At 37.4% G+C, this 25,875-nt stretch overlaps 3 protein-coding genes across 4 annotated transcripts; 2 read left to right on the forward strand and 1 right to left on the reverse strand.

Moving 5' to 3' along the window:
- Positions 1-333: 333 nt before the first annotated feature.
- LOC128856724 (uncharacterized) lies at positions 334-6,346 on the reverse strand. Its single transcript, XM_054092039.1, has 3 exons — positions 6,147-6,346; positions 5,922-6,045; positions 334-791 (listed from the first exon to the last, which is right to left on the reverse strand). The coding sequence occupies exons 1-3, from the start codon at positions 6,268-6,270 to the stop codon at positions 584-586; spliced, it is 456 nt and encodes a 151-aa protein (XP_053948014.1). The 5' UTR covers positions 6,271-6,346; the 3' UTR covers positions 334-583.
- An 8,829-nt stretch (positions 6,347-15,175) lies between these two features.
- Positions 15,176-16,089, forward strand: LOC128856725 (uncharacterized). Its single transcript, XM_054092040.1, has 3 exons — positions 15,176-15,343; positions 15,407-15,530; positions 15,668-16,089. The coding sequence occupies exons 1-3, from the start codon at positions 15,241-15,243 to the stop codon at positions 15,876-15,878; spliced, it is 438 nt and encodes a 145-aa protein (XP_053948015.1). The 5' UTR covers positions 15,176-15,240; the 3' UTR covers positions 15,879-16,089.
- Positions 16,090-18,101: 2,012 nt separating this feature from the next.
- On the forward strand, positions 18,102-20,403 carry LOC128858865 (putative GPI-anchor transamidase). Of its 2 annotated transcripts, none has more exons than XM_054095410.1 (6): positions 18,102-18,284; positions 18,364-18,851; positions 18,963-19,080; positions 19,577-19,687; positions 19,761-19,921; positions 19,992-20,403. In XM_054095410.1, the coding sequence occupies exons 1-6, from the start codon at positions 18,210-18,212 to the stop codon at positions 20,092-20,094; spliced, it is 1,056 nt and encodes a 351-aa protein (XP_053951385.1). In that variant the 5' UTR covers positions 18,102-18,209; the 3' UTR covers positions 20,095-20,403. The 2 variants fall into 2 exon arrangements, with proteins under 2 accessions (XP_053951385.1, XP_053951384.1); XM_054095409.1 differs by having other exon boundaries at positions 18,103-18,284; positions 18,340-18,851.
- Positions 20,404-25,875: the final 5,472 nt, after the last annotated feature.

Consider the following 25,875-nt stretch of genomic DNA (forward strand, 5'->3'; position numbering starts at 1 on the left):
GGGGATTCCCCAATTTCAGAATTACTTGAGATCAATGTAAACTACATTCAAATAATTGTAACATTTATTGTTCATGTTATAGAGCTTTTTGGGTTTGTTCATGTTTTAGAGCAGTCAATGCACAAAAATGTCTGTTCACGTTTTGGGGTGTTCACGCTATCGAGCGTGCGCTGTATTGCTTCATTTATTCGATGATATTTTTCAAAATTTCTAAATAAAATTCCAAAATAAAAATCGAAAAAGAAAAAAATTTAAATCGGAAAATATTCTCTGTTCCAAAGTAAATTTCAAAAATATTGCTTTATTTATGCGATGATTTTTTTCTAATTTTTCTATAATAATATTAAATTTTAAGCTATCACTGTGGGAAAATATTAAATAAATTATTAAATATTTATATTACTTTATACTATATGAATTAAATATTATTAAATTAAATTTCTGTGAGAAGAGATTAGAAAACAAATTACACATTTTTTAACAACAACAATATTAATCTTATCAGTCCTTTATGGCTGTTACAATTTTTAGATATTTGGTTCTCTCGTCTTCTAATATTCTCCAAATGATATTCCTTCATCTCCTATTCCTTTGTTTCCACCGCATTCTTATTACCGGCATTTCTCAAGTTGGCTGAAAACGTGGACCAAATGTGTTGCTGATAATCCAGGGTCTCAGCATTCAAACCACCATCACAGATCAGATGTCGAGCACAGCACTCCTGAAAAGGTGCATGCTTGTTTACGTAGTCACCCCACTTGCAGCCATCTGGAGCACCCTCTGAGCCGCAGCTAAAGAGATAGAGAAAATTCGAAATTAAAAAAAAAAAAAAAAAAAAAAAAAATTGTTTTTAAAATTGTATACATTTATTTCATTAAATATAATATTTAAATTATTTATGAATTATTTATATATTTATTTCATTAAAAGTCGTAAAATGTGCTATGCAGTTTAAGTAAGCATTTTTTGTTAAACGTCTAGCTGCTTATTTGAGAACCGAATAAAGATAACTCCGCTTGCATCGTATTCTTGCATGGCGATTGGCCATTAACAGGCTCAAGAAAATCTAACCAAAAGTAATCGTTTGGATTTGAGGGGCACTTATCAAATAGTGATTGATAGTTTTGTACTGGTCGGGTGAAGTTATAGAAAACAAAAATCGATGAGATTAAACTATTAGAAAAACAGCACTAATTTGAATAAGTCGAGTTCACCCACCATTTCAGTCGTGCACTCTCGCAGTCTAGAGAAGTTAAAGCTAATAGCGCTGTAGAGAATAACATATTTGTTATTGCTGTAACAGCCTTAAATATCTCACATATGTACATTTTCAGGCAATGCTGCTGAAGTGATAGTCTTTAACCGATATAAATTCCATAACGGTGAATTTTGATAACGGTGAACTCACTGCTCAGACAGAGGCAGATATTTTAAGTATTTAAAAAAAACTCTTCGTCAAAGATGGAATATTATTCACTTATGACAACGAGGAGTAGTGCATTAACTCTTCGCGAGAGGATTTAAGATGTAAGCGATTCCATGTCAAGTGATCCAGGTATTTTGGATATTGTAGTAAATTTTCCTGAATATTAGTGTATTTGTAGGCTTGAGTGTAATAAAAAGAAATAAGAATGAAAAACAATTAAAAAAAAAGAAATAAAAAAAGTAACAAAAAATAGTTTTCAGATTTATTCAGCGTGGAAAATTTAAGAATAGAGTTTTTAAAACGGAATATAATTTATTATTTTTAACACCTAAAACAATACTTTTTTCATTTTTAAGAAAAAATATACTATTTAAACATTTTTTTTTTTTGGAAAATTATTATAAAGGTTGTCAAAAAAGTCTTGCGGTATTTCCGCAAGCTTGTCTTTGCAAGCGCATAGTATAGTTGTATTCGTCGCATCGGTTCACGCTAGAGCTTTTTGGAAAGCTCTTTTCACGTGCTAACGCGTGTTTGATTAATTGTTGTTTGCTTTTAGTCGTTCGTGAGTTATAGCGTCGCAAACATGGAGCAAAATAAAGAGAAAATACGGCATATTTTACAGTACTACTACGATAAAGGCAAAAATGCATCTCATGCTGCCAATAAAATTTGTGCAGTTTATGGACCCGATACAGTTTCCATTTCCATCGCACAACGATGGTTTCAACGTTTTCGTTCTGGTGCAGAGGTGATCGAAGATGCGTCACGGTCCGGAAGGCCTGTCGTCCAAAATTGCGATAAAATCGCTGAATTGATCGAAAGAGATCGGCATAGTAGCAGCCGCAGCATCGGCCAAGAGCTGGGCATGAGTCATCAAACCGTTATAAACCATTTGAAGAAGCTTGGATTCAAAAAGAAGCTCGATGTATGGGTGCCACACGACTTGACGCAAAAAAACATTTTTGCCCGTATGGATGCATGCGAATCGCTTCTGAATCGCAACAAAATCGACCCGTTTTTGAAGCGGATGGTGACTGGCGATGAAAAGTGGGTCACTAACGACAATGTGAAGCGCAAACGGTCGTGGTCGAAAAGCGGTGAAGCTGCCCAGACGGTGGCCAAGCCTGGATTGACGGCCAGGAAGGTTCTTCTGTGTGTTTGGTGGGATTGGCAGGGAATCATCCACTATGACCTGCTCCCCTATGGCCAAACGCTCAATTCGGACCTGTACTGCCAACAACTGGACCGCTTGAATGCAGCACTCATGCAGAAGAGGCCATCTTTGATCAACAGAGGCCGAATTGTCTTCCATCAGGACAACGCCAGGCCACACACATCTTTGGTGACGCGCCAGAAGCTCCGGGAGCTCGGATGGGAGGTTCTTTTGCATCCACAGTATAGTCCGAATCTCGCACCAAGTGATTACCACCTATTTCTGTCCATGGCGAACGAGCTTGGTAGTCGGAAGTTGTCCACAAGAGAGTCCTGTGAAAATTGGCTCTCCGAGTTTTTTGGCAATAGGGAAGCGAGCTTCTATAAGAGGGGCATTATGAAGTTGGCATCTCGTTGGGAACTCGTCATCGAACAAAACGGCGCATATTTGACTTAAATCGCATTATTATAACCAATTTTATGAACAATTGAAAATTCAATAAAAATACCGCAAGACTTTTTTGACAACCTACATATATATTTTTGGTTCAAAATTTTCAGAAACAATTTTTTGTAAATTTTTGAAAAATATTCCTCCCCAGATTTTTCGCGTATAATAGCTGAGGTTGAAAATTTTCATATTTGGACTCTCATATCTTTGCGAGTTACATGCAACTTGCAGTGAATAAGTCAAAAATCATTGCAAAATACTGCGCTAGCCTCCGTATTCGTACATTGCGCCCGTTTCCAAATTGAACGAAGCAGTGCCACGTACATTAGTAAGCAAATACATACAGCCGTTGAAAAATACTTAAAAACGATGCTTTGGCAATCGTATATGCGCATGTTTTACCGAGTACGATGCCATAACGTCATTTTTGCGCTTGAGTATATTTGCTGTGGTTACTCTCATTGAAATGCGTTCATTTCTCTATTTCTCTTGAAGAGTTCACATGGAAATTTTGCGATTTAGTAGCACTCATATTTTTGTAAAAAATACACTTAAGAGCGATTCGGTTTTCGGCCAAAATTTTGTGAATTAAGCTCCTCGAAAAGCAATCATAGTGTTGCAAACGAACGGATTATCCTACAGTGATTTTTCAACATAAACGTTTCACAAACGATGATTTTTAATGCTTTGAAATATTTTTTTCAGTATAAAACAACAGAAAGTAGTGCTACTGACATCAATCCACAAATTTTTGTTCACCTGGAAAAGGCAATAACTAGAAGAGCAGTTGCACTCGGATTGGCAGAAGGAGGGCTTCACGCTCGATGGGACGGCAAAACCCATGGGAACAGCATCACAACGACAACGCCGAATTGAGTTCGCTCGAGAGCACATAGCCTGGACTCAAAGTCATTGACATTATATTTCATTCAGCGAGGAAACGAAAATAATAGAGTTATTAGTCCATCCTTTCAGATAAAAAGTACGTGCGGCGTCTAAACCGAGCAGCATTCGACCCCAAGTTCGTCTCATCAATTATAAAGCACGGGCGACTCAATAATGGTGTGGGTCTGCTTTTCATGGAACGGATTCGTCCCTTGTCATACCATTATGAAGGAGGTGAGGTGAAAGAGAAAACCGATGGGTTGAAAGGAGAGGGCGGGGAGAGGTGATAGTGGGATAGTTAGAAAGGTGGTTTTAGAGTGCGTAGATTATGAACGATGACTGTGCTGAGTTTGCGTCAACCGTTTTGTGCTGCGGATGAAACTCATCAGATTTTTAATGTTAACACCAGCTATATCAGCAGGCGTAGCAAATTAGTAATAGCCCGCGCCAGGGCAGAGCAGCTAAGGAGAAGATGCTGAGATCATTCCACCTCATCCTCCATACATCCAACGCAAAAAGGACTCGAGGTAATTCCAAGTCTCACAGCATGCATTTCTCGCGCATAGTGTCCTGTGGGAAAACCCACGAGAGTCGAGTCGTTGTCAAACTCAGAAGCTCGCCTGAGCGCCCCCGATCCACACATGCCCAGAAGGATTTCGTGACCTTACAAGTTTGTGTACTTGCCCAACGCTAGCTGAGTTGGCGCGAAGCCCATCTTTCGAGGAGCAGTCCGCAGGTAGTCAGGGGGATCCCAATTCTCTCACCTCATATGTGCCCTGTCTTGCCAGCTCATCTGTCTCATGTCGTCGAAAGTGAGTCCAAAGTGAGGCCAGGCATTCCCTGACCCGTTTCGGATGCACCGCCACTGACCCGAGGGCCCTTATTGCCGCTTGGCTTTCGGAGTAAATATTTACTTTTTTCGCTGTTAATACGCATGTGAGCAGCCAATCGATGGATGCTACGTCGTGCGGAGAGAAGTTAACGGTGATATTTTTAAATGTCAACAAGACCGATGTTCCGAAGCATACTTCTCGTGTGGCAAAAAAGTTTTTCGAAGACAATTTGATCAATTTTTGGTTTGGACATCTTCAAGTGCCGTTAAATCCACTAGCGCATCTTTGGAATGGCGTAAGAAATGCACTGAGTACACAGGATATCCCAAATTTGGATCAGGTATTTGAAAAGGCCAAAGCAGCATGGGAATCTCTTTCCGTTGAACGTTTTAGAGGTTTAATAACGTCAATGCAAAAGCGCTGCGCAGCAGAAATAAAGTAAAAACGATTTTCAACAAAATATTAATATATACTTTTCCCTTCAGTCTGCATTTTTTTATGATTTGACTAGTATTATTAAGTATTTTTTCCGAAGCATTTTTCGAGTTGTAGTAACTTTTGTACAAGCAGGCAAAAAATTTATGTTTTTCTTAGATAAAAAACTGATACAGAGTGGAAACATTTTGAATTTATGGAATAAAACCTAATATAATATACAAAATATTTAAGTGATTTTATTGATTAAAAAGTCTCAAATAGAGAGACCAGGGTATCGTTTTTAAATACTTTCCAAGGGCTGTATTCTCTTATATTTGAGACCAAATAAAGTAAAGAAGCAAAAATATCACTGCCCATACCCCGATTGAGTTAAAGGATGCGGCGTGGGCTACAGATTGGTTTAAAAAGTAGGCGCTCCAGAATTTTATCAATTTTGTGCACCTCAGCGCAATAACTGGCCAGTGTACAACTACGTTGGATTTAAGCAGCCACCCTCATTCCTTAAAGGAAGAGTGGACGGGATTCAATATCTAAGAACAGATCCCTGTCATCAATATTGGATGAAAGGCTCACACAAAGTTTGCTGTTCCGCTTGAAAACCTCTAAGGTTTGCGATTTTATTCATGGGTTAAGATATGGCAAATACATTTTTAAATACCACCTTACTCTCAAAATGTTAAGCGGCGTGCTTCGTTAACTTATTTAACAGTTTTTTAATAGATTTTCCCAAACTTACCCATAAATATTGACATCACCATTTGCATTGTTGCAGTGAATTTTAGCGCATGTAGTGGGCGATTTCGTAGTCTCACCCGGGGAGATAATCAGTGTATCGCTGATGGCGCATTTGCCGGGATGCGCTGATAAGTCAAATAAAATGGACAACAATTTAATATTTTTATAATTTGGAATTACGTAAAATTTGGAATCTATGTATCTTTAAATAAACATTTCATCTCACCATCGTTGTGATAATTGCCACGCGCCACCCAAGCATCTGCCAGCATTCCATGGTTGCCAATACCAATGCCACCAAGACAGAGCAGCGCTGTGAAGAGCCAAAATATACCAAAATGCAGTTGCATTATTTTTAAAATCTGCTCTCTTTCGTGTGTCTGTTATTTTCAAAGTGATCGCGGCAACTAAACTGGCTCGATCAATTGCCGCATTTTAAAAAGGCAAAGCGCCTGCAATATGTAAAAGATGTATGCATATATGTAAGTGTTTAAATATGAGTGCCTGTGACCCCTCTAAATGTTGGTGTGTTGAGCAAATCGAGCGAAAGTTGTAAATAAATAAACCAAATCTGTGACGAGCGAAAGTAGAAATTGAATTGAAAAGTCACACACAACGCTTGCATACACATAGAAGAGAGCGAGTATATTAAATGTGACCAGTGCCAAACACTCTCAAATACTGGAAACGGAGAGCGAGCGTGTATGATGTGGGCGTAAGTTATTTATAGCGGCTTGGGTAATAAATTTCAGTTTTTTGTTTCGGTTTTGTTTGGGTTTTGCTTTGTTTACATATTTCTATTACAAATCGATTGGATGCTGTAATAAAATGGTTTCGTATTTTTTGTTTTTGCTACTCGAATATTTAATCATTTATATTAGAATAATTATCAAAAAAAAAAAAGATTTAAATATTTCACGTTTGAAATCTCAGTACTGAAATGCTTCTTAGTGAAATAATGAATTAATTATACTATAAAAATAGGAATAATTAATTTTTCTGTAAAATATTTAGTACTGATTTCAGCCTGCGACTCCGCACAGTGCGACAAAATGATCGATCAAGCGGGATTTAATTCATATTTTAAAGAATATCATATCTTACTCTAAAACCAAACAGTTAGAATTTTCAAAAAATCGATTTTTCTTTTATTTTATTTTCTTGATGTACATTTATTTAAGAATACACACAAAAAATTTAATATCGTTCCGGTAAATATTTTCGAAGTTACAAGCAAATTTGAAAAGGCATTTCAGACTAAAGTAAAGTAGTTTTTCAAACTTTAAGCGCGTTTTTCTCAAAATGGTGTTTTCAAAGTCGGTGACCAACATTACTCGAAAATGGCTGAACCATTAGTCTCAAATTTTAACACGAACTTCTTAAATATATTTTTTAGCAATTAATCGAAGATTTTTTCTCACCGATAAATATTTTATTTTCAATAATCGATTTTGTCAAAAAAGTGTATTTCGCTTATTCCTTCGATTATTTACTAGGTTTAATATTACTTTACCAAAACCTGTTTGGTTTTTTAATTTCTGAGGATCAGTTTATGAGATATAGTGGTAACCGCAAAACATCTTTTTTGAGAGGAGCTCCGGCAGATCAGCTGTAGCTCCTTTCCAAATAAATATTTTTACTAATACTAAGTCCTAAAATACAGTTACGGCCTTCTAACTGTATACTGGTATAACCCCATAAAGCATAGTCCCTGGAAAAATTAAAAAAAAAAATAATAATAAAATAATTTGAAAAATTTAATTTAAATTAAAAAGAATTTAATTCCTTTTGTTACTACTTTTTATTTTTTAATTGCATATTTTATACTTAAAACTAAAGATTAGTTTACTGGCCGCCTCTAACCCGCCGCATTCATACTCAACTTCCCTTATACCCACCTCAAACACCACACTAAGTGAACTACAGCTTTCAATAGCAACTCTCAATAATCAACATTTCGTATACAAATATAAGCCCATATGTTTACTACAGAAATAGTGCTTTTCCTTGGGCACTTAGCATCATCATGAAACAGCTGAGTGATTGGAAATTGTATGATGGAGAGAATAATACGGTGGCGCCGATCTTAGTACCGCTACTGTGCTCTCAAAGAATTTCACGAAATCGCTCAATGTATAATATAATATGACGTCGCACTTGTGCACTTTATTCGTGTGTTGTTTGATGCCATTTTTGGAAAATTGTGTTTGCAGCGAAATGATTGCTACGCGTGGCTGTGACCCTTATGACTAATCACCCTTTCTGAAGGTTTATAATTTTTCCAAATGACAACGAAGATCAATCATATTTGTCACTTGTAAACCAGACAGCTGCAGCACACAAACAGACAAGCCATAGGTAGCATAAAGGTCAAAACAAATATTTTCAGCACTTAAAATAAGTTATTCAAAAATAAAATGAGAATAATGTATATGTATATGTACATATGTAATTCCAAGTGATGTTTAATCCCTCACACCTCTCGGTTTTTTCATTGACTTAAGCAACATTTGGACAAATGCTCACTTGGGTGCTCTGTTGAGTGCGCTCTCTCTGCCAGAGTTGCCAGAGAAAAATCAATTATACATAAAGAGGAAGTACAGGCTTCATATTCACCTGTTTCAGTTGCCTTATATATATATTAGGGCGGGTCGCTTTAAAAATCGCTCATTGCGCTGTGAAAATCGTATTCTAGGGATTAAAATAAGAAACTTTGTCGAAGGAACCATACCTCTAAAACGAATTTTGATGTCCCCCAATTTCAAAAGATCACCGTTTTTGGCCTTTACATGAAAAAATCAGCTAAATGGCTATGTGTTTTCTTTATTTTTATTTATTGATAATAATATTTATTATTTATTTATAGTAATATCTATTTTTTCTCTTAAGAAATTTATTTAGTCAGAACATATGTAAATGAAAAAATTAATTTAAGTGAGTTATAGAAAAGAAACTAAAAAGTTCGACCCAAATTGGGGGACATCAGAATTCGTTTTAGAGGTATGGTTCTTTCGCCAAAGTTTCTTATTTTGATCCCTAGAATATGACTTTCACAGAGCAATGGGCGATTTGTTTGCCTTTCCACAAATCGACCCGGCTTAATATATATATTATATTGGGTCGAACTTTTTAGTTTCTTTTCTCATGTAAAGGCCAAAAATGGTGATATTTTGAAATGATTGTATGGGGAACCCCCCAGGGGAGTTCCAGGGGGTGCGCCACTGGGATGGGTGGATCGGCCGTCCGAAGTTAGTGGGGGTCGGTCATACATTTGGTCTCGATTGGAGCACTCTAAATGGGTCAAAGGGGGATTTTTCGTTCGACCCAAATTGGGGGGCATCAGAATTCGTTTTAGAGGTATGGTTCCTTCGGCAAAGTTTTTTATTTTGATCCCTAGAATACAATTTTCACAGAGCAATGAGCGATTTTTAAATCGACCCGCCCTAATATATATGTTTATAAGGGTGTCCCAGGCTACAAGGGGGAATTTTTTTTTCGGAATTTCAATACGCATACCCTTTATTTTTTTTCCATTTGACTCTAAAAACTTAAATATAAAATATTATTCAGATCAGATGTCATTAACCCGTGCCGACTTGATGTTAAACTTTAAGTTTAAAAGTAAGTAATATATGAAAGCTAAAGGCTCACAATAGAGAAAAGTTTAAATGAATTTTTAGATTAATTAAATAAATAAAAATAAAAAACATATTTCGTATTTATTTTCTTTTTATTATAAATTTTCTTTTCAAAGTTTGCTTTTTACAGTCGGGATATACTTGACTGTGTTCTTGTACGGAGCGTAATAAAAATGGTTTTTGCTCCTCTTGAACAGTGATCAAACCATGGAAGTCTTGCATTAACTTAACCGCTCTTTCTGCCATATCATTAACTGATTTCAGTCCTAGCAGCTTATTTTTAGCCTGTAGAAACGAATCATCATTTGACCACGAAGAGGGGCCCTTTATCAGAAAACTGTCGTCAATCTGGAGTCGATTAAACAGGAACTTGCTTTTGACAGAGACGAAGTCATCAATGTTTTCCTCTGAAATTAAAACAGATAGATCAGTTATCAATTATACCTTTTAGCAAACTTAGTAAAAGAACAAAATCAAGGCTTAATTAACGTACCAAAAAGCAGGCCACAGAGTTCTTCTTTGGATGCAATGTAACGTTTATTGTGAGCTGTTGGGTTTTCTCTAGTTAAGTTAGCAATCATTTTTACTTTAGTTTCTAGATTGACATCATCATCAAATAAAGCCAGAATAGATACTTCATCTGTGACATACCAAAAATGCTGGCAAAACTTCTGCAAAGCTGCTTTTGAAATGCTTTTGCCTATTGTTTCGTAATTTTTCATCATTTTAAGTACTAATTCGTAAACGTGATGACGGCAAGCAAAAATAAGCACTTCTCTACCCAGTTTTTGTTCGAGAAGCACACATACTCCATTTATGCGGCCTGTGTTAGAAGCAGTAGTATCACAACAGAGAATCTGCACTTTGTCTTCAAGGTTCCAGTTCGTAATAGCATCCCAAACTGCGTCTGCCTGTTCCCTTCCTGTCGAGCTATCCAATTTAGGAACGGCAATAATTTGTTCTTTATTATCGTATGTAATAACTACCGGTAGGTGTTCTTCTTTACTTTTACGTGAATCTAGAGCTGGCAACAGTTTTCCGTCCCAGTGGACAGTTATCGTGTCCGGGACCTTGTTTTGAAAATCAATTTTTATAGCTTCATTTCCGTACGAACTCTGTGGATGGAGGACCTGCTTATAGGGAATTCATCCGTATTGTGCCCCAGAGCCTCAATAGTAGCTTCAATTATAAAGACAGAATCCCTCACACTTAACTGACACCTGTGTAATGCAGCAACTAACTTGGGAGCTATGATATTTTTCCGCATAGAAGTTTTATCGAGCTGAGAGGAGGCTTCTCTTGCGCTGGGCCTATTTTCTTCTAATTCTATTATTTCACAATTAGAAGAGGATTTTTCTAGTGATGGTTTGCAAGATGGTGTTGATGGGGCTAAGGATGAAAAATTTTTAGCACCTCGCTTTTCCTCCTCGATGATTCTAAGGCGCGTCCTTTCCTCTTTGTTTGTTAGTTTTTTGTCCACTCCGGCTAAGTGACCGGGCCCACCTGGTTCTCTTTGGCGCTGCAAGAAGATCTTATCTTCATTTATTGCAATCGATTGAAGAGCATCGGCATGTGCAATGTCAAACAAATTCTTTAAGTTTGAAACAAACTCCTTTCGACGCTGTTCAAACACTTCTTGAGTTTTTTTCACATTTTTTTGCAATTCACTCCAAACTTGGTATAGTTAACTAGTTTCTTAACACATTTAGATATTGATCTGGTCGGTATACATGCCTTTTCCCAATAAATAATACACTCACGAATTGTGAGATTTGCACTTTCATTGACACTTAAGTTCACTTCACGAATATTAAAGAACAAAACTGCCAGTACTTGCCCGTTAGAGGGAAGTTTAGAACCGGTGATTTGATGTTTTACGTCCCCTATTAGAAATATCTCCTTTTTGGAACTTCGTAACTCCACTGACATGTTGACTACACGAAAAAAAACGCGATTACTCATAAAATAAACAAGTAATTACATGCAATCAATCCGACAGTTCGCGCGCGCCGTACTATACAAGTACCGACAGGTTTCCGCGCAACTCGGCACGGGTTGCCATGATTCTAAATAGACGAAACTTTATTTTTGGATGTTTTGAGACCATTCAAACAAAATAAGAGGGTATGCGTTAAAAAAAAAGCACTTTAATTTTTTTGGGACACTCTAATATATATATATAATATATATATTTGGCGCGTACACCCTTTTTGTTCAGTTGCCTTGCCTTTCGATATTCCGATATCTCTCTATCTAGCCATAAAGACAATCATATACAAAATTCCGGGTTTATTTGTTTATATTTATTTTTCATTTATAATTTTATAGTTTTTCAAAATTAGTCACGTACAATCAAATCGTCTTACAGATGTTTTAGCAAAAAAATTATGAAGTTCATTGAAAGAGTCTTTAGAGGAAGTAAAATTAATCTCATGATCGGTTCATTCCTTTCATTCAGAGTTTTTATAAAGCCAATATGGAAAAAATCTAAATTACGAAGCGCGAGATACATATAAAAATAGAAGAAATAGTACAGAAGGGAGGAACAATCCGCAATATCTAGAATAAATATTTAGAAGAAAGGCGAAAGATAAAGACAAAATAAATCGCCGAGGCTGAAGAGATTTCAAATTGATAAGTAGGCATTTGAAATAGTAAGTTGGGTTTTCATAGATATACTGAGATATAGTCTGAGATGTACTTTGACTCTGATAAGTTTGCTTCAGACTTAAGTTCAGTTTTCAAGTGATTTTTTTAAATTCAAACTTTTTCAAAATTTTCAACAAAGGATTATTTTTGGTTTAATTGTTAATTTATAAAAAAAAGTTTGACTTGATATACTAAGTCTTGCCATAGGTACTGTGACAAATTTTTCAATGCGTACTGCGAGAACAAATTCGGAGAAAAAATGTGAATTATTTTTGCTTTTGTTCGTATGCATTGTCTACTTATAAATTACAATATATTCAGTTTCATGCCAAATTTTGCTTGTTAACAATAGAGTGGGGAGCTAAGGAAAATCGTGTTGCAGTGATTGCAGTGTGGTAAAAGTGCAAGTAAGATTTACGAATAGCTGATAAAACTTAATATTTCGAGAATGCTGGTTTACCGTCTGAAGTGACAGACAGAAAAAGCAGTTGTCATCTTAATGTGGTTCGAGCCAAGCAGTCATAAAAGCCGTTCGAGAAAGAATTCGCAGAAATCACCTTAGAAACAGAAAGTCATGGCCAGGGAAATGAATATATCGACCAGATCCATGTCAAGACTAATCAGAGATGATCTCCGCATCAAATCCTTCCATCGCTCAACTGGTCATCTTTTGACAACGCGCTTGAAGGAAATTAGACTCGACAGATGCAAGCAGTTTCTTCGGTGACACGGCCTTGAAAATAATCTTTTCACTGAAGAGAAAATTTTCACTGCTGAAGAAGTTTTGAATAAGCAAAACGACAAAATCTATGCTAAAACTTCTAACAACGCAAAAAATGTTGTTCCAAGAGTTCAGCGTGACCACCATTCAGCCTCCGTAATGATTTGACGAGATTGTCTAGTAAATGCGTTACATTTCTTCATTTCTACGAAAAAGGGATTAAAATCGGGGCAAAAGTGTGCGAGGAGCTTGTCTTAGAGGACGTGGTGAAGCAGTTGAGCAGTACTCTCTTTAATGGAGAGCGTTGGATCTTCCAACAAGATTCCGCTCCAGCCACCTAGCAGTGGCTAAAAAATAATATTCTTGGGTTTACAGCCGCAGAAGATTGACCGTCGTTTTAAGGCTTGTGCAAAAGCAAATAATGACCATTTCAAATGAAAATTGTTATTATTTTTTTTTAATATTTACATGATTAAATAAAACTAACTTCATTGAAAACAGTATTATAATTTCATATCTTTGCTTTTTGAATCGGCTATAAAACAAAAAAACCAATCATTATTTTTTCAAACTTTTTTTTTTATTTTGAAGCTTGAACATTGTCATTTATGAATGAAAAATAATATCGTTCAAATGACTGCCACGACTGGCTTTACAGTAGGCCATTCGATCAACCCAATTTTTTAAGCACATGTTCGATTGTTTGGGCTCTAATTTCATGAATGGCAACTTCGATTTCGTGTTTTAAAGCATCAATCGTCTCTGGATGGTTCGCATAGCATTTGTTCTTAACGGCTCCCTACAAAAAATAGTCCAACAGGCTTAAATCACAGCTCCGAGGCGGCCAATTGATATCGGAATTTCGCCTGATTATTCGGTTTTCAAAAACGGTAGCCAAAAGTTCGAGTGTAACTTTGGCAGTGTGACAAGTTGCACCGTCCTGTTGAAACCAAATGTCGTCCATGTCATCCTCTTCAATTTTTGGAAACAAAAACTCGTTGAGCATGTCACGGTAACGCTGGCCATGTACTGTAACCGCGGCTCGTCGCTCATTTTCGAAAAAAAATGGCCCGATGATGCCGCCAGACCAAAAACCGCACCAAACAGTGACTCGTTGTGGATGCATTTGCTTCTCTACAGTAACGTGTGGATTTTCTGAGCCCCAAATCAGACAATTTTGCTTAGTGACGTAGCCACCGTTGTAAAAATCAGAGAAGAAGAAGAAGACTCACCACTTTGGCAATAGGTTTTCAATATTTCCCAATTTTGTTCAAGCGTATAGCGTCCCATTTCGTAAATGTCAAACCTGTAAGTAAAGTATGAACACATTTCACATGTCATTTGTGTTACTATTCTCAAAAAAATAGGTGGTTCAAAAAGCAAACGCTATATGGCCCACCCTGTATAACGGACTTAACTTGTAACAGAATTAATGGCAGGACTAAGTATTATACCTTTGCTTTGAAGAATAGCTACTTGAAACGTTTTCTAATATTTTCGAATAATGAAAGCGACATTTTTTCGAATACTACCTTTACTGCCGTTTTTGAAATATGAAAGTGTTTTGTTTTTGTATAAAAAAAACAATACCTTAAATGAAACACGTCTTGCCATTTGCTAATAATCACAATGAATTTTTGTAATATGAAAAATTCCGGTTTGATAGGAATGTAGTTTTATTTCCATAAGCTTGTCTTGACAACTGGCTAATTTTTTCCCCACCATTTTTTAATGACAGTTGTAAATTTTTTCTTAAAAACTTTACTGTGAATAAAATACATATTTTTTGCCACAACGGTTTTTTTATTAAGAAATTACTTCGAATAAAGATTCTTCATTATATCAACAGCTCTGGCTGGCTGTAGATATCTGCCTATTGGACGTCTCATAATGGTATCAAAACGGCGGTTTAGTGCTACTTGGGGAGTGCCAGAGTGGTGCTTCAACCATTTGACCTACCTACCTACCTGAAGGTTCGATGCGATTAGTCAAGCATTTTTTTTATTATGTAATATAAAAATCCGGTTTCATAGGTTATAACTAGTTTTGTACTTCCATTCCTTTACATTTTTCTAATGTCGTTAATCAATCCTCCTTCTTATACTTTTTATTTAAGCGGGCATTCACGCGGCATTATAGCCCGACCACTTGGCAACTCTGTAGTATATTAACATTCTCAGTTTGTTTTGGCTCCAGTTCGACGTGCTCATCAGCTCAGCAGTTAAAACATCATTTGGTTCATAAATAAGCGCTCATCTTGGCCAAGTTTAGTCGCCTCCAGAGTTTCGTTGGAGGCGCATCGGCAATTGCTGATGTGTTGGAGTTTTAAAGCTTTGTTGTTGCTTACAGCGCTGCTCTGCCTCGGTGGTGGGCGGGTAGCAGCATGGCAGGCACGAGGAAACTATCACAGCGATGGTGACTTTAGGAGCTACTTTTCTTGAATTGCAACAACAACTAATTCTTTATTTACACTTTCAGCACATCCTGGTAAATGCACGATCACCGAAACGGTTATCCTCTCGCCTGGCGAGACAGTCAAATCACCAGATGACTGTGCCGAAATACGCTGTGAAAACGAAAATGGCGATGCACAAACCAGTGGGTGAGTGTTGAAGTGATTTTTATTGCTGGACCATCTGCTTATGTCGATTTGGTTTATAAGTTTACGGCATGCAATTAGACTTTGAAAAATGTGTAACCTAATTTCTTTCATTTTCCTTTTCAAAAATATATTTATAGCTGCAGCGCTATTGGCACCCCAGATGGCTGCACGTGGGGCGATGCTGTCAATCAACATGCGCCCTTTCCGGAGTGTTGCGCTCGGCATCTCATCTGCGACGGTGGGTTGAATAATGAGACGCTGCTTTATCAACAAAATGTTTGGGAAATGTTTTTGCCTAATCTGAAAGCTGCCGCATCGCAAGGTGCACTGGAAATGAAGCAGCAGTAAACTTTAAGAATTTTAAATCATTTTTTCCTTCTTCTTATATTTAGTAATCAAAAATACTAACTAAACTAAACTTTTACTAATTAAGATGGCATTTTAGATGTAATAATTGAAACGTGTTAATGGCATAGCATGACTAGTAGTAAATACATATAAGTATAAAGTATAAAATATATGTTTGTGTTTAAAAAATTTGCTCAAAATTGATATTCCTGTTTTCCTGAATACGACTATAATCGTTAAAATGGTGAGTCACAAACGCGCACATTGGCATACACTTCGACAGCAGTGCCACGTTTCTTGCCTAGGTACTTTTGGGACTACTTTGAAACTAGTCTGGGAGTATATGTAACTGTTAAGCACTAAACAATGCACACTTTTCGGGGCAGGAAGAGTCGACGTATATGAGCAGAGAACTTTCAAGAATTTGGGAAAATTTCTTACGAGCGGATTTTGTACGTAGTTTTAGAAAAAACCTCATTAAAGGCTAATTTTTCAGTCTTTTTTATCCTCTCGGACAATTGCATAATGAAAATTATTCTGCACGGAATTTAGATATGATTGAGCGATTAATGCCGCTTTTCCGACTCGTCTCAGAAACATCAATCTAACGGCTTCTCGAATGCGTTGCCATCTCGAAAAGGAGACGGAAGCATCACTAAAACAGAGCGCATACGTTCGCACCGTCCAATGTTCTCTATGAGCAACTTCCCTCCAAAATTTGGTGGCAAACATTTTGGTATAAATACATTCTTTTCTTTTTTTTTTGCTTTAAGCTCTCATGAAAATATTCAGATATGAGTAGAACGTTTGCACTTTCCAAATGATTTTTAAGTAATAAATTATATGCCTGCATCTTTTTTTTTGTACTGCTTGAAAAATGTAACACTGAACAATAATTGGCTATTTGGTGAATTGGTAAAGATCCAAAAAACATGCATGCAAACGAACTTATTTTCTGTTTTGATTTTTTGTTTCTTCTTTTTAACGGCAGAAAAAAATCCATACAACATTTTTTTAAAAAATTTAATTTATTTAGAAATTTCTGAAATGTTTTATGTAATATTTTCAGCACGGGCGAGAGGTTTGCCAATATTTGTATTTATATGTAAATGAATAGGCGTGTATTTATACAAAAAAAAGTGCATTAAAGTGGCAAAATTTGAAAACGCGCATAATAAAAATAGAAATTTATAAATTATAATATATGTAATACAAAATTAAGTCACTTATTCAAAAGTATGCCTCAGTCACGGTAGCAATAGGTAATTCTGAGATAAGTGATGATAATAAAATTCACTATTTGCAGAAATTATATGATAGGACGACAATGATGTGATGTGATTTGATGCGATGTGACGTGACGTGATGTGATGTGATGTGAGTGATCTCATTTTAGGAGATGTGATCTGACTTAGTGGGATATAAAAAAGTGATGCGATTAGAAGTTAACTAGACATTTACTATAGAAACAATCAAATGCAGTAGCGTAAACTCAAAATTATGTCACAGACACCAATAAATAACTCTGAGATTACTGATATTAATATTCATTCTCTGCAGAAATTATTTGATGTGATGTGACGTGATGTGACGTGTGTGGTATGATGCGATTTGATCTGATTTTGGGAGATTTGATCTGACTTAGTGGGATATAAAAACAATCAAATGCAGTAGCGTAAACTGAATTATGTTGCTTAAAATGCTGCTTGTTTTGTTATACATTTTGCAAAAATACCTAAAGTTTAACAAAAAACTATATGTGTCTGTATAGTAAAAAAAAAACGCTTATAGTTTATAAGTAATTCTAAGATAAGTGATGATATTATAATTTATTCTGTGTAGAAATTATATGATAGGATGAGATGTGATGTGATGTGACTGAATGTGATGTGAGTGGTCTCGTTTTAGGAAATGTGATCTGACTTAGTGGGATGTAAAAGAGTGATGCGATTCGATGTTAACTAGACATTTACTATAAAAACAATCAAATGCAATAGCGTAAACTAAATTATAATCCTTTAAATGCTGCTTGTTTTGTTATACATTTTGCAAAAAAAAACATAAAAATTCCACAAAAAACTATATATATCTGTATAGTTAGAAAAATAGCATTTCTAGCGCCCTGTGTTTTATATGATATAATTAAAAACACATGCACTATGTCACTCTGTACGAGTTATCCAGGGTTGTTTTTGCTTCACAGCCAATCGGGCCGCTGCTGTCAATCTGTCAATCGTAAACAATTCTAGGCGAAACAGCTGACAGTCAACTGAAGACTGTTTATCTAATTGTCTTAATTATTTTAATATTTCTAAATCTTGAATCATTAAAATGCACAAATTTTACCAGACTGCCCTTGTTGTCTGTACATTTTGCTATGTGCTCACACAAATCGCCAGTCAAGAGGTAAGTGTACAACACAACTGGTCGGCACAAATTCATTACAAATTTTAACCGGCAGCCTAACAACCAACTTCCCGAAAAGTATGTGGAATCTGTACAGCGTTCGACTCACTCCAACAACTGGGCAGTGCTGGTAGATGCGTCACGTTTCTGGTTCAACTACCGCCATGTGGCCAATGTATTGAGTATCTATCGCTCTGTAAAGCGGCTGGGCATACCGGACTCCCAGATTATACTTATGTTGGCTGATGATATGGCTTGCAATGCACGCAACCCACGCCCAGGTCAGGTGTACAATAATGCGAAACAACATATAAATGTTTATGGTGATGATGTGGAAGTGGATTATCGTGGCTATGAAGTGACAGTAGAGAATTTTGTACGCCTACTGACGGGTCGTACCCAAAATGGTACAGCTCGTTCGAAAAAATTGCTTACCGATGCTGGCAGTAATGTTTTGATTTATTTGACTGGACACGGTGGTGATGGTTTTCTCAAATTTCAAGATTCGGAAGAGATTACCAGTCAAGAATTAGCCGATGCTGTGGAGCAAATGTGGGAAAAGAAGCGGTGAGTGGAAATATTTTATTTTGTTAAAGCAGTGATACCCGTTATAATGGGATGGGAACTGTAATTCATTATTAACTTTACGGTACTAACTAATTTTTTCTCTTTTCTTAGTTACAATGAGCTATTTTTCATGGTAGATACCTGCCAGGCGGCTTCGCTGTATGAGAAATTCACTTCACCTAATGTGCTGGCGGTGGCAAGCAGTTTGGTGGGTGAGGATTCCTTATCGGTAAGAGTTCCAGTACGAATTAAGCGGAAAATTCATAAACCTAAGAAAGTAATTAAGCAATCGTTTCCACGACAGTCGGTTCTACGTTACCGAAACGACCCGGATTTATATCCGGCCAAGGACTGTCACTCCAGCAGCATTCCCCGTATGTAGGTAGGGGGAATGTTTATGCTGCTACAACAACAAGTAATTAAGCAATGGATTTTGAAAGCAAGTGGGGCTGTAGTTGATTTTAAAATTGTTGTAGTTGCAGCAGCATAAACAGTCCCCAGATATGTACTGGGAATTCTGCTGGAGTGATTTGTTTGTCGCGTATAGGTTGCCAGACGGCCCGTTTATTTATTGACTGAGGAACTGTCACTTCAGCAACAATTCCTAAAAATCTATGGGCAATATTTTATGCTGTTGCAGTAACAAGAACAACAATATATAATTTACCAAACTCTTTTCCGCTTCTATGAAGTTTGAAAATTATTTTGTGGTTTTTTCCCCCCAGCACCACGTTGACCAGTCTATTGGCGTATATATGATTGATCGCTATACCTACTACGCGCTGGAGTTTTTGGAAAAAGTACAACCCCACAGCAAAAAGACAATGGACGAATTCGTAAGTACAAGCACTGCGACAATATTTATAGACTGCAAATACCCAGATTGTATAATTTTTTTATTTTCTCCAGCTTCAAGTTTGTCCCAAACGCGTTTGTATTTCAACAGTTGGCGTACGTAAAGATCTCTATAGACGTGATCCCAGTAAGGTGCCTATAACAGACTTTTTTGGTTCCATACGTCCCACACAAATTTCAACTGGCCGTGTTAATATAACGCTAGCTGAAGAAGAGTAAGTGTTAAAGCTGATAACTAAAGCGCAAAGTGTTCATTGCTTTTATCTCTTTTCTCTTCCATCGCAGGGATTTCATTAACGCTGCTATTGCCGCTGAAGAAGAAGCCGCTCAGCGTAGTACTTTCAAAGTTGAATTTCCATCACAATTCCCTACAGAATTATTTAAATAAAATATGCACATAAATAAGACTGAAAAGTATTACGTAAATCTAGGATACGAATTTTATAAGTTAGCTCCAGCTTTTGTTAGAGATTGCGAGAAATTTTGCTGCCAAGTGAGTAAACCAAGTAAGCGGCAAAAACAATGTGCGTACTCTACCACATACGTGTGTATACAAGCGTAATTTACAATACAATAATTTAAAAAGATTTATATGCTTTTGTGATGCTGATTCGTATTTATATTTGGAGGCGTTTCATAAATGTTTCAAGGGTTCCATTAAAAATAAAGAAGGGCGAAAATCTACGAAAAGAGTAAATAGTCGCCGATAGCAATTTTGTGTTAATAGTTTCAAATAGTTCAATGAAAAAAAAAAATGAATTTATCATATAACCTTTTTGATTTTTAATATCTTAATTTTTACCTTTAATTTTTTGAAGTGAACTTTTTAGGCGTCGATGGGCGACCGAGAATGGAGAGTAAAATTTCAAGGCCATGCAATGTTTTGGGCATTTTCGTTCCGCGAAAGAGAAAAAAGATATAACGTAGAGGAAAATGAGAGAGAGAGCTATACCTTATCTATATATATAAAAGAAAGTCATGTTAGTTACACTATTTACAACTCGAGAACGGCTGAATCGATTTTAGCTTAGAACCAAGAGACGGACATAGGATACTTTTTATCCCATTCGAACCCGTTTCCGTGAAGTCATTATAAAATGTGGTATAGCAAAAAAGGCATCTGACATGGAATAACAAAACGCAAATGACAGCTAAACGTAATTTTGTCTATGGTTAAGTAGAAAATTTGATAATATAAATTTTGTCACAAATATATAATCACAGTAATTTGTATTCTCTTTGAATCATCATTATCAATGCCGCGACCCAGACGATCGAATCTTTCCCGGCAAAGCCATAATGCAAGAAGGTTACGAAACATTGCGAATGAAAGAGCGCCGCGTTAGTATGGGTCGACTTCGTGCTTCTCAATCACAAGAGCAAAGCCAGGCAGCCCGTGAAACGGCTCGGTTGGCAATGCGAAATCGTCGAGCAAATAACAGAGATCGACAAGTAGATTATTTTCGACGCACAAGAAGAGAATTATCAAGGGCTGATTTGAATCGAGCAGCGTTTCTATATGATTGCAACACTGATTACTGCTTGAATCTTAGCGTTTGCATTGCAGAAATCACTTGAAGCACCTAACTTCATACTGAAGGACCTTCGGCGATATAACCACACCTTTGGCGGCTTGATCGTATTGTTGGCAGACGATTTCAGGCAAACGTTGCCAGTAATTCCCCGTGGAACGCCTGCAGATGAATTGAATGCTTGCCTGATGGCATCAACTTTGTGGAATAACGTAAAAACATTATCGCTAACCACTAATATGAGAGTTCAACTTCAAAATGAACAAAGTGCTCCACAATTTTCCAAACAATTGTTAGCTGTTGGAAATGGAAAAGTCCCAGATGATGCGACAGCTGGATTAATTACTCTTACCAACGACTTTTGCCGATTTGTAGACTCTCAATTAGCTCTTATTGAAAATGTTTTCCCAAACATTAGTGAAAATTATCAGAATTATGCTTGGCTAAGTAACGAGCAATTCTCGCCGCAAAGAATAATGATGTATACGCACTGAATTTCACCATTCACCATTCGATGGCGATTTGGTGACATACAAATTCGTTGATTCCATAACAAATCCCCATGATGTAGTAAATTATCCAACGGAGTTTTTGAACTCTCTGGAATTACCAGGATTTGCACCATATAATACCCGATTTACACACGGAGACATCTGGAAGGGACACACTAGAAATTCTCTTTTCATGTCTCATTCGCGGCCACACGGGCAAAATTGTTTTCGGCAACATTTTGACATTTAATGCTTTAGCATCGTCTGTTTCGGATGTATTCTCGCACGCGCTTACATGTAAAGCGGAAAACGTTCGTCAACAATTTCTTAAATATATGAATGAAAAATGCAAACTTGCTAAATAATAAATAATTTGTTGTTTTTTTATTTAAATATATTTATAAATTATTGTACTTGAATAAAAAAAATTAAATTAAAAATACTTCATACATAAATAATTAACTTAAAATTAACTGGAGTATCTAGAAATGCAGGGAAAAATTAGAAATCAACATAAACATGTCCCACAACTATTTTAAATTATACCTAATTTACTAGCAAAAATAATCGTGCATTTCCCAAGCAGCGTTCGGATGTTTGTCATCTTTGTTATCTTCCGTTTGCTTGAAAACCAACACATAACTCAGAACCTTCTCCCACAAAAGAAGAAAACAAATGAAGCAACTGTCAAAAATTGCTTTAAGATTGGAAATACGAATAAGAAGCACAAAGCGTGTCGCCAGTACAGGAGACGAATTCCCTTCTCTCTTCCGCGGCCGTCCTTCACCCCCGAACAAAATGTTTCCCTTCCAGTTGTCTCCTCGTGTAAATGGGCACTAACTTGCAACTCAAAGTTGGTTCAGTTATTATGATATTGCGTAATTTAAATCCACCACGACTTTGCAACGGTACTTAAAAAAAAAAAAAAATTATAATAATTGGCGCGTACACTTCTGTTAGGTGTTTGGCCGAGCTCCTCCTCCTATTTGTGCTGTGCGTCTTGATGTTGTTCCACAAATGGAGGGACCTACAGTTTCAAGCCGACTCCGAACGGCAGATATTTTTATGAGGAGCTTTTTCATGGCAGAAATACACTCGGAGGTTTGCCATTGCCTGCCGAGGGGCGACCGCTATTAGAAAAATGTTTTTATTAATTTTGCCTTCACCGAGATTCGAACTAACGACCTCTCGGTGAATTCCGAATGGTAATCACGCACCAACCCATTCGGCTACGGTACTTGACTTGCGGTAAAAAGACTTATGCCGAATTTGATTGAGGCAACCATTATTAATGCAATTACGCAGGTGAAAATGTATGTATTTCTCGAATACCAATGATTCCGACTGATCTGCCGTTTGAGTTTAAACGATTGCAATTTCCGGTTCGCCTTGCGTTCGCAATAACAATTAACAAGTCGCAAAGCCAATCGCTTAGTGTTTGCCGGATAAACTTAGAAAATCAGTCTTTTCACATGGGCAACTATACGTTGCGTGTTCACGAGTTGGGAAACCATCCGCTTTGTTTGTGTTAACGTCATACTAAAGAACAAAAAATGTGGTCTACCAAAAGAACTTCAATGAAACGGATAAACGAAATATAATTTTTCCTTTTCAAATATCAAACAAAAAAAAAATATTTTTTCATCTTTTAATCCCTAAACGAAATGTTACAAAAAACGAAGCCATCTGGTGGCGAAACGGAGTTCGCGGGTTTGCTAGTATATATGTATCTTAGATACACTTTAGGCAAATTTTCCTGAGTTTTTCTTGTGGTTGCTAATTTCTAGTTAGAAATAACACTGCCTACTTTTTTGCGCTTGTTGGTGCAAACTTGTAGGAAATATACTTTTGGTGCCTACTTTTCGGCGTTATATTTCCTTGGTGCCTACTGGTTGGGGCGTTTTTTGGTACCAGTTTTTTTGGCGTTTTTTTTGGTGTCTGCTTTTTGGCGCTTATTTCCGTTTCCTTGGTAGTGCTTGTGCATACTGTAAAGAGCTATCCATTCCAACGTCGGATTTATTGGTATTGCCTTGAGGTAATTTGTGCCGTTGCTGCGGTCCTGGAATCACTGCGTTTGTGCGGGTGATAAACACTCGGAGTAGTGCGCGTTGTTGCCACGGTTTGTCTCCAGCGTTTACCTACACCGGCCGACCCTTCTCCGATTTTTTTAATTTTGTCTATTTGTATTCTCTGCAAATGTTGTGAATTCATTTAGATATATATTTTTTCTCTCTCTCTCTCTCAATCTCTCTCGGGTCCCTCTTTCTTTGTCTGCCCTGACAGTTTCAATTCTGTGTACTACGTTGCACGCACTTTTTTTTGTTTTTTGAATTAGGAAAATGCTTTTTCAAATTATGTTTCAGATTTTATAAAGTTTATTCTATGTCAAATTGTAATTGGGAATACTGAGTTGAAATGAAGGTTCCAAAATTTCGAAATTTGTATCGGCCTTAACAACCGCGCTGTTGGTTCTGCTTTTTCCAAACTGGGTAAAGAAGCAAAGCGAAGGAGTCTGTTGGTGCCAAGAGTACCTACTGGAATATCTACTATCATCAAACAAACAGTCGGCACACTCGCGTATCGGCACCCAAGCCACTGTAGACAGTTATGATCTCGCGGTTGTAAGAGCCTTCGTTTATCTAGGAACCAACATGAACACCGATGACAATATCAGGCTTGCAATCCAACGGAGACTCTCTCCTACCAACAAGTGCTACTTTGGACTAAGTAGGCAAATGAGTAGTAAAGTCCTCTCTCGACGAACAAAACGAACACTCTACAAGGCTCTCATCATGCCCGTACTAACGTATGGCGCAGAACCTTGAACAATGGCAATGTCCGATGAGGCGCCTCTTGGAGTGTTTCAGAGAAAGATTATAGTTTCGGAAGCGATAGAACGAAGAGCTGTATGAGCTTTACGACGATGTAGACATAGCGTAGCGAATAAAGATCCAGCGGCTACGCTGGATGAGTCATGTCGTCCGAATGAATACAAAAGCTCCGGCTCTGAAAGTATTCAGCTGGCTGTAGAAGAGGAAGAGAAAGACCTCCTCTGTGTTGGAACGATAAGGGGGAGAAAGACTTGGCTTAATTTGCTGTGTCCCACTGGCGCCCGTTAGCACGAGAGAGAAACGACTGCCGCGCTATTGCATCCTCCGGCCGACAGTTCAAAGCGTCGTGGGCTGCACAAACTACCGAACAACAGTGCGCCACTTAATATCTTCAGTGATGTGGTTCAGGTGGACATCAACAAAGCAAAAGCATCAAAAGCCATTGGCACTGACGGACTTAACGTGCTGATGCTGGAGAACCTGTGTTTTCACAAGGTTTCACAAGGGTTTTCAATATGTCAATGGTCACTTTCATAATTCTTAACAAGTGGAAATCAGGGAGAGTGGTCCCACTACTTAAAAAGGCTCTTGAAGCCCTCCTACTCCCACTCTATACGAAACATCTGGCCCCAACACTACATCAGCTTGGATTCCGAAGAGTGTATAATACCACCACAGCATTCAACGTCATAAACAACCAGATAAACCGCGGGCTTAAACAACAGTTATACAGTCGACACTCCCGCCAGGGCTGAAGAGGTGGTTTGCTAACTATCTAAGTGGTCGGCACTCGTCAGTAATTTTTCGACACCAAAACTCGAAACAGAGGAAGATAAAGCAAGGTGTTCCGCAGGATATGTCCTTCGCTCTTGCTTTTTAACTTCTGCATCTCAAAGCTCCCGCAGCCACCAGGGAGAATCTTCCTAGTCTCCTACGTTGACGACTGTACGATAATGACGTCGGGCAATGACATTGATCGCCTGTGCGCCAAAGTAAATGAATGCCTCATCAGTCTTTCTCGCGAAGAATCTACAACTTACCCCCACTTAGTCCACGGCGAACTCTTTACCACCTGGGCAAAGGAGGTCAAATTACAGCTCAAGGTCAAAGTGGACAATACACCAAAACCGACTGTAAACAACCCCAAAATTTTAGGAATAACCTTCGACAGTTTGCTCTCCTCTGCGCACACAACCACAATTGCCACTTAAGTCCGAAATCGCAACGAGGTTCCCAAGTTGATAGCCGGCAGTACTTGGGGTAAAGACAAAGAAATGTTGCTGGCGACATTTAAAGCAATTGGTCCTTCGGTTCA

Source organism: Anastrepha ludens, chromosome 3 (assembly GCF_028408465.1).
Source record: "Anastrepha ludens isolate Willacy chromosome 3, idAnaLude1.1, whole genome shotgun sequence".
Classification (NCBI taxonomy): Eukaryota; Metazoa; Arthropoda; class Insecta; order Diptera; family Tephritidae; genus Anastrepha; species Anastrepha ludens.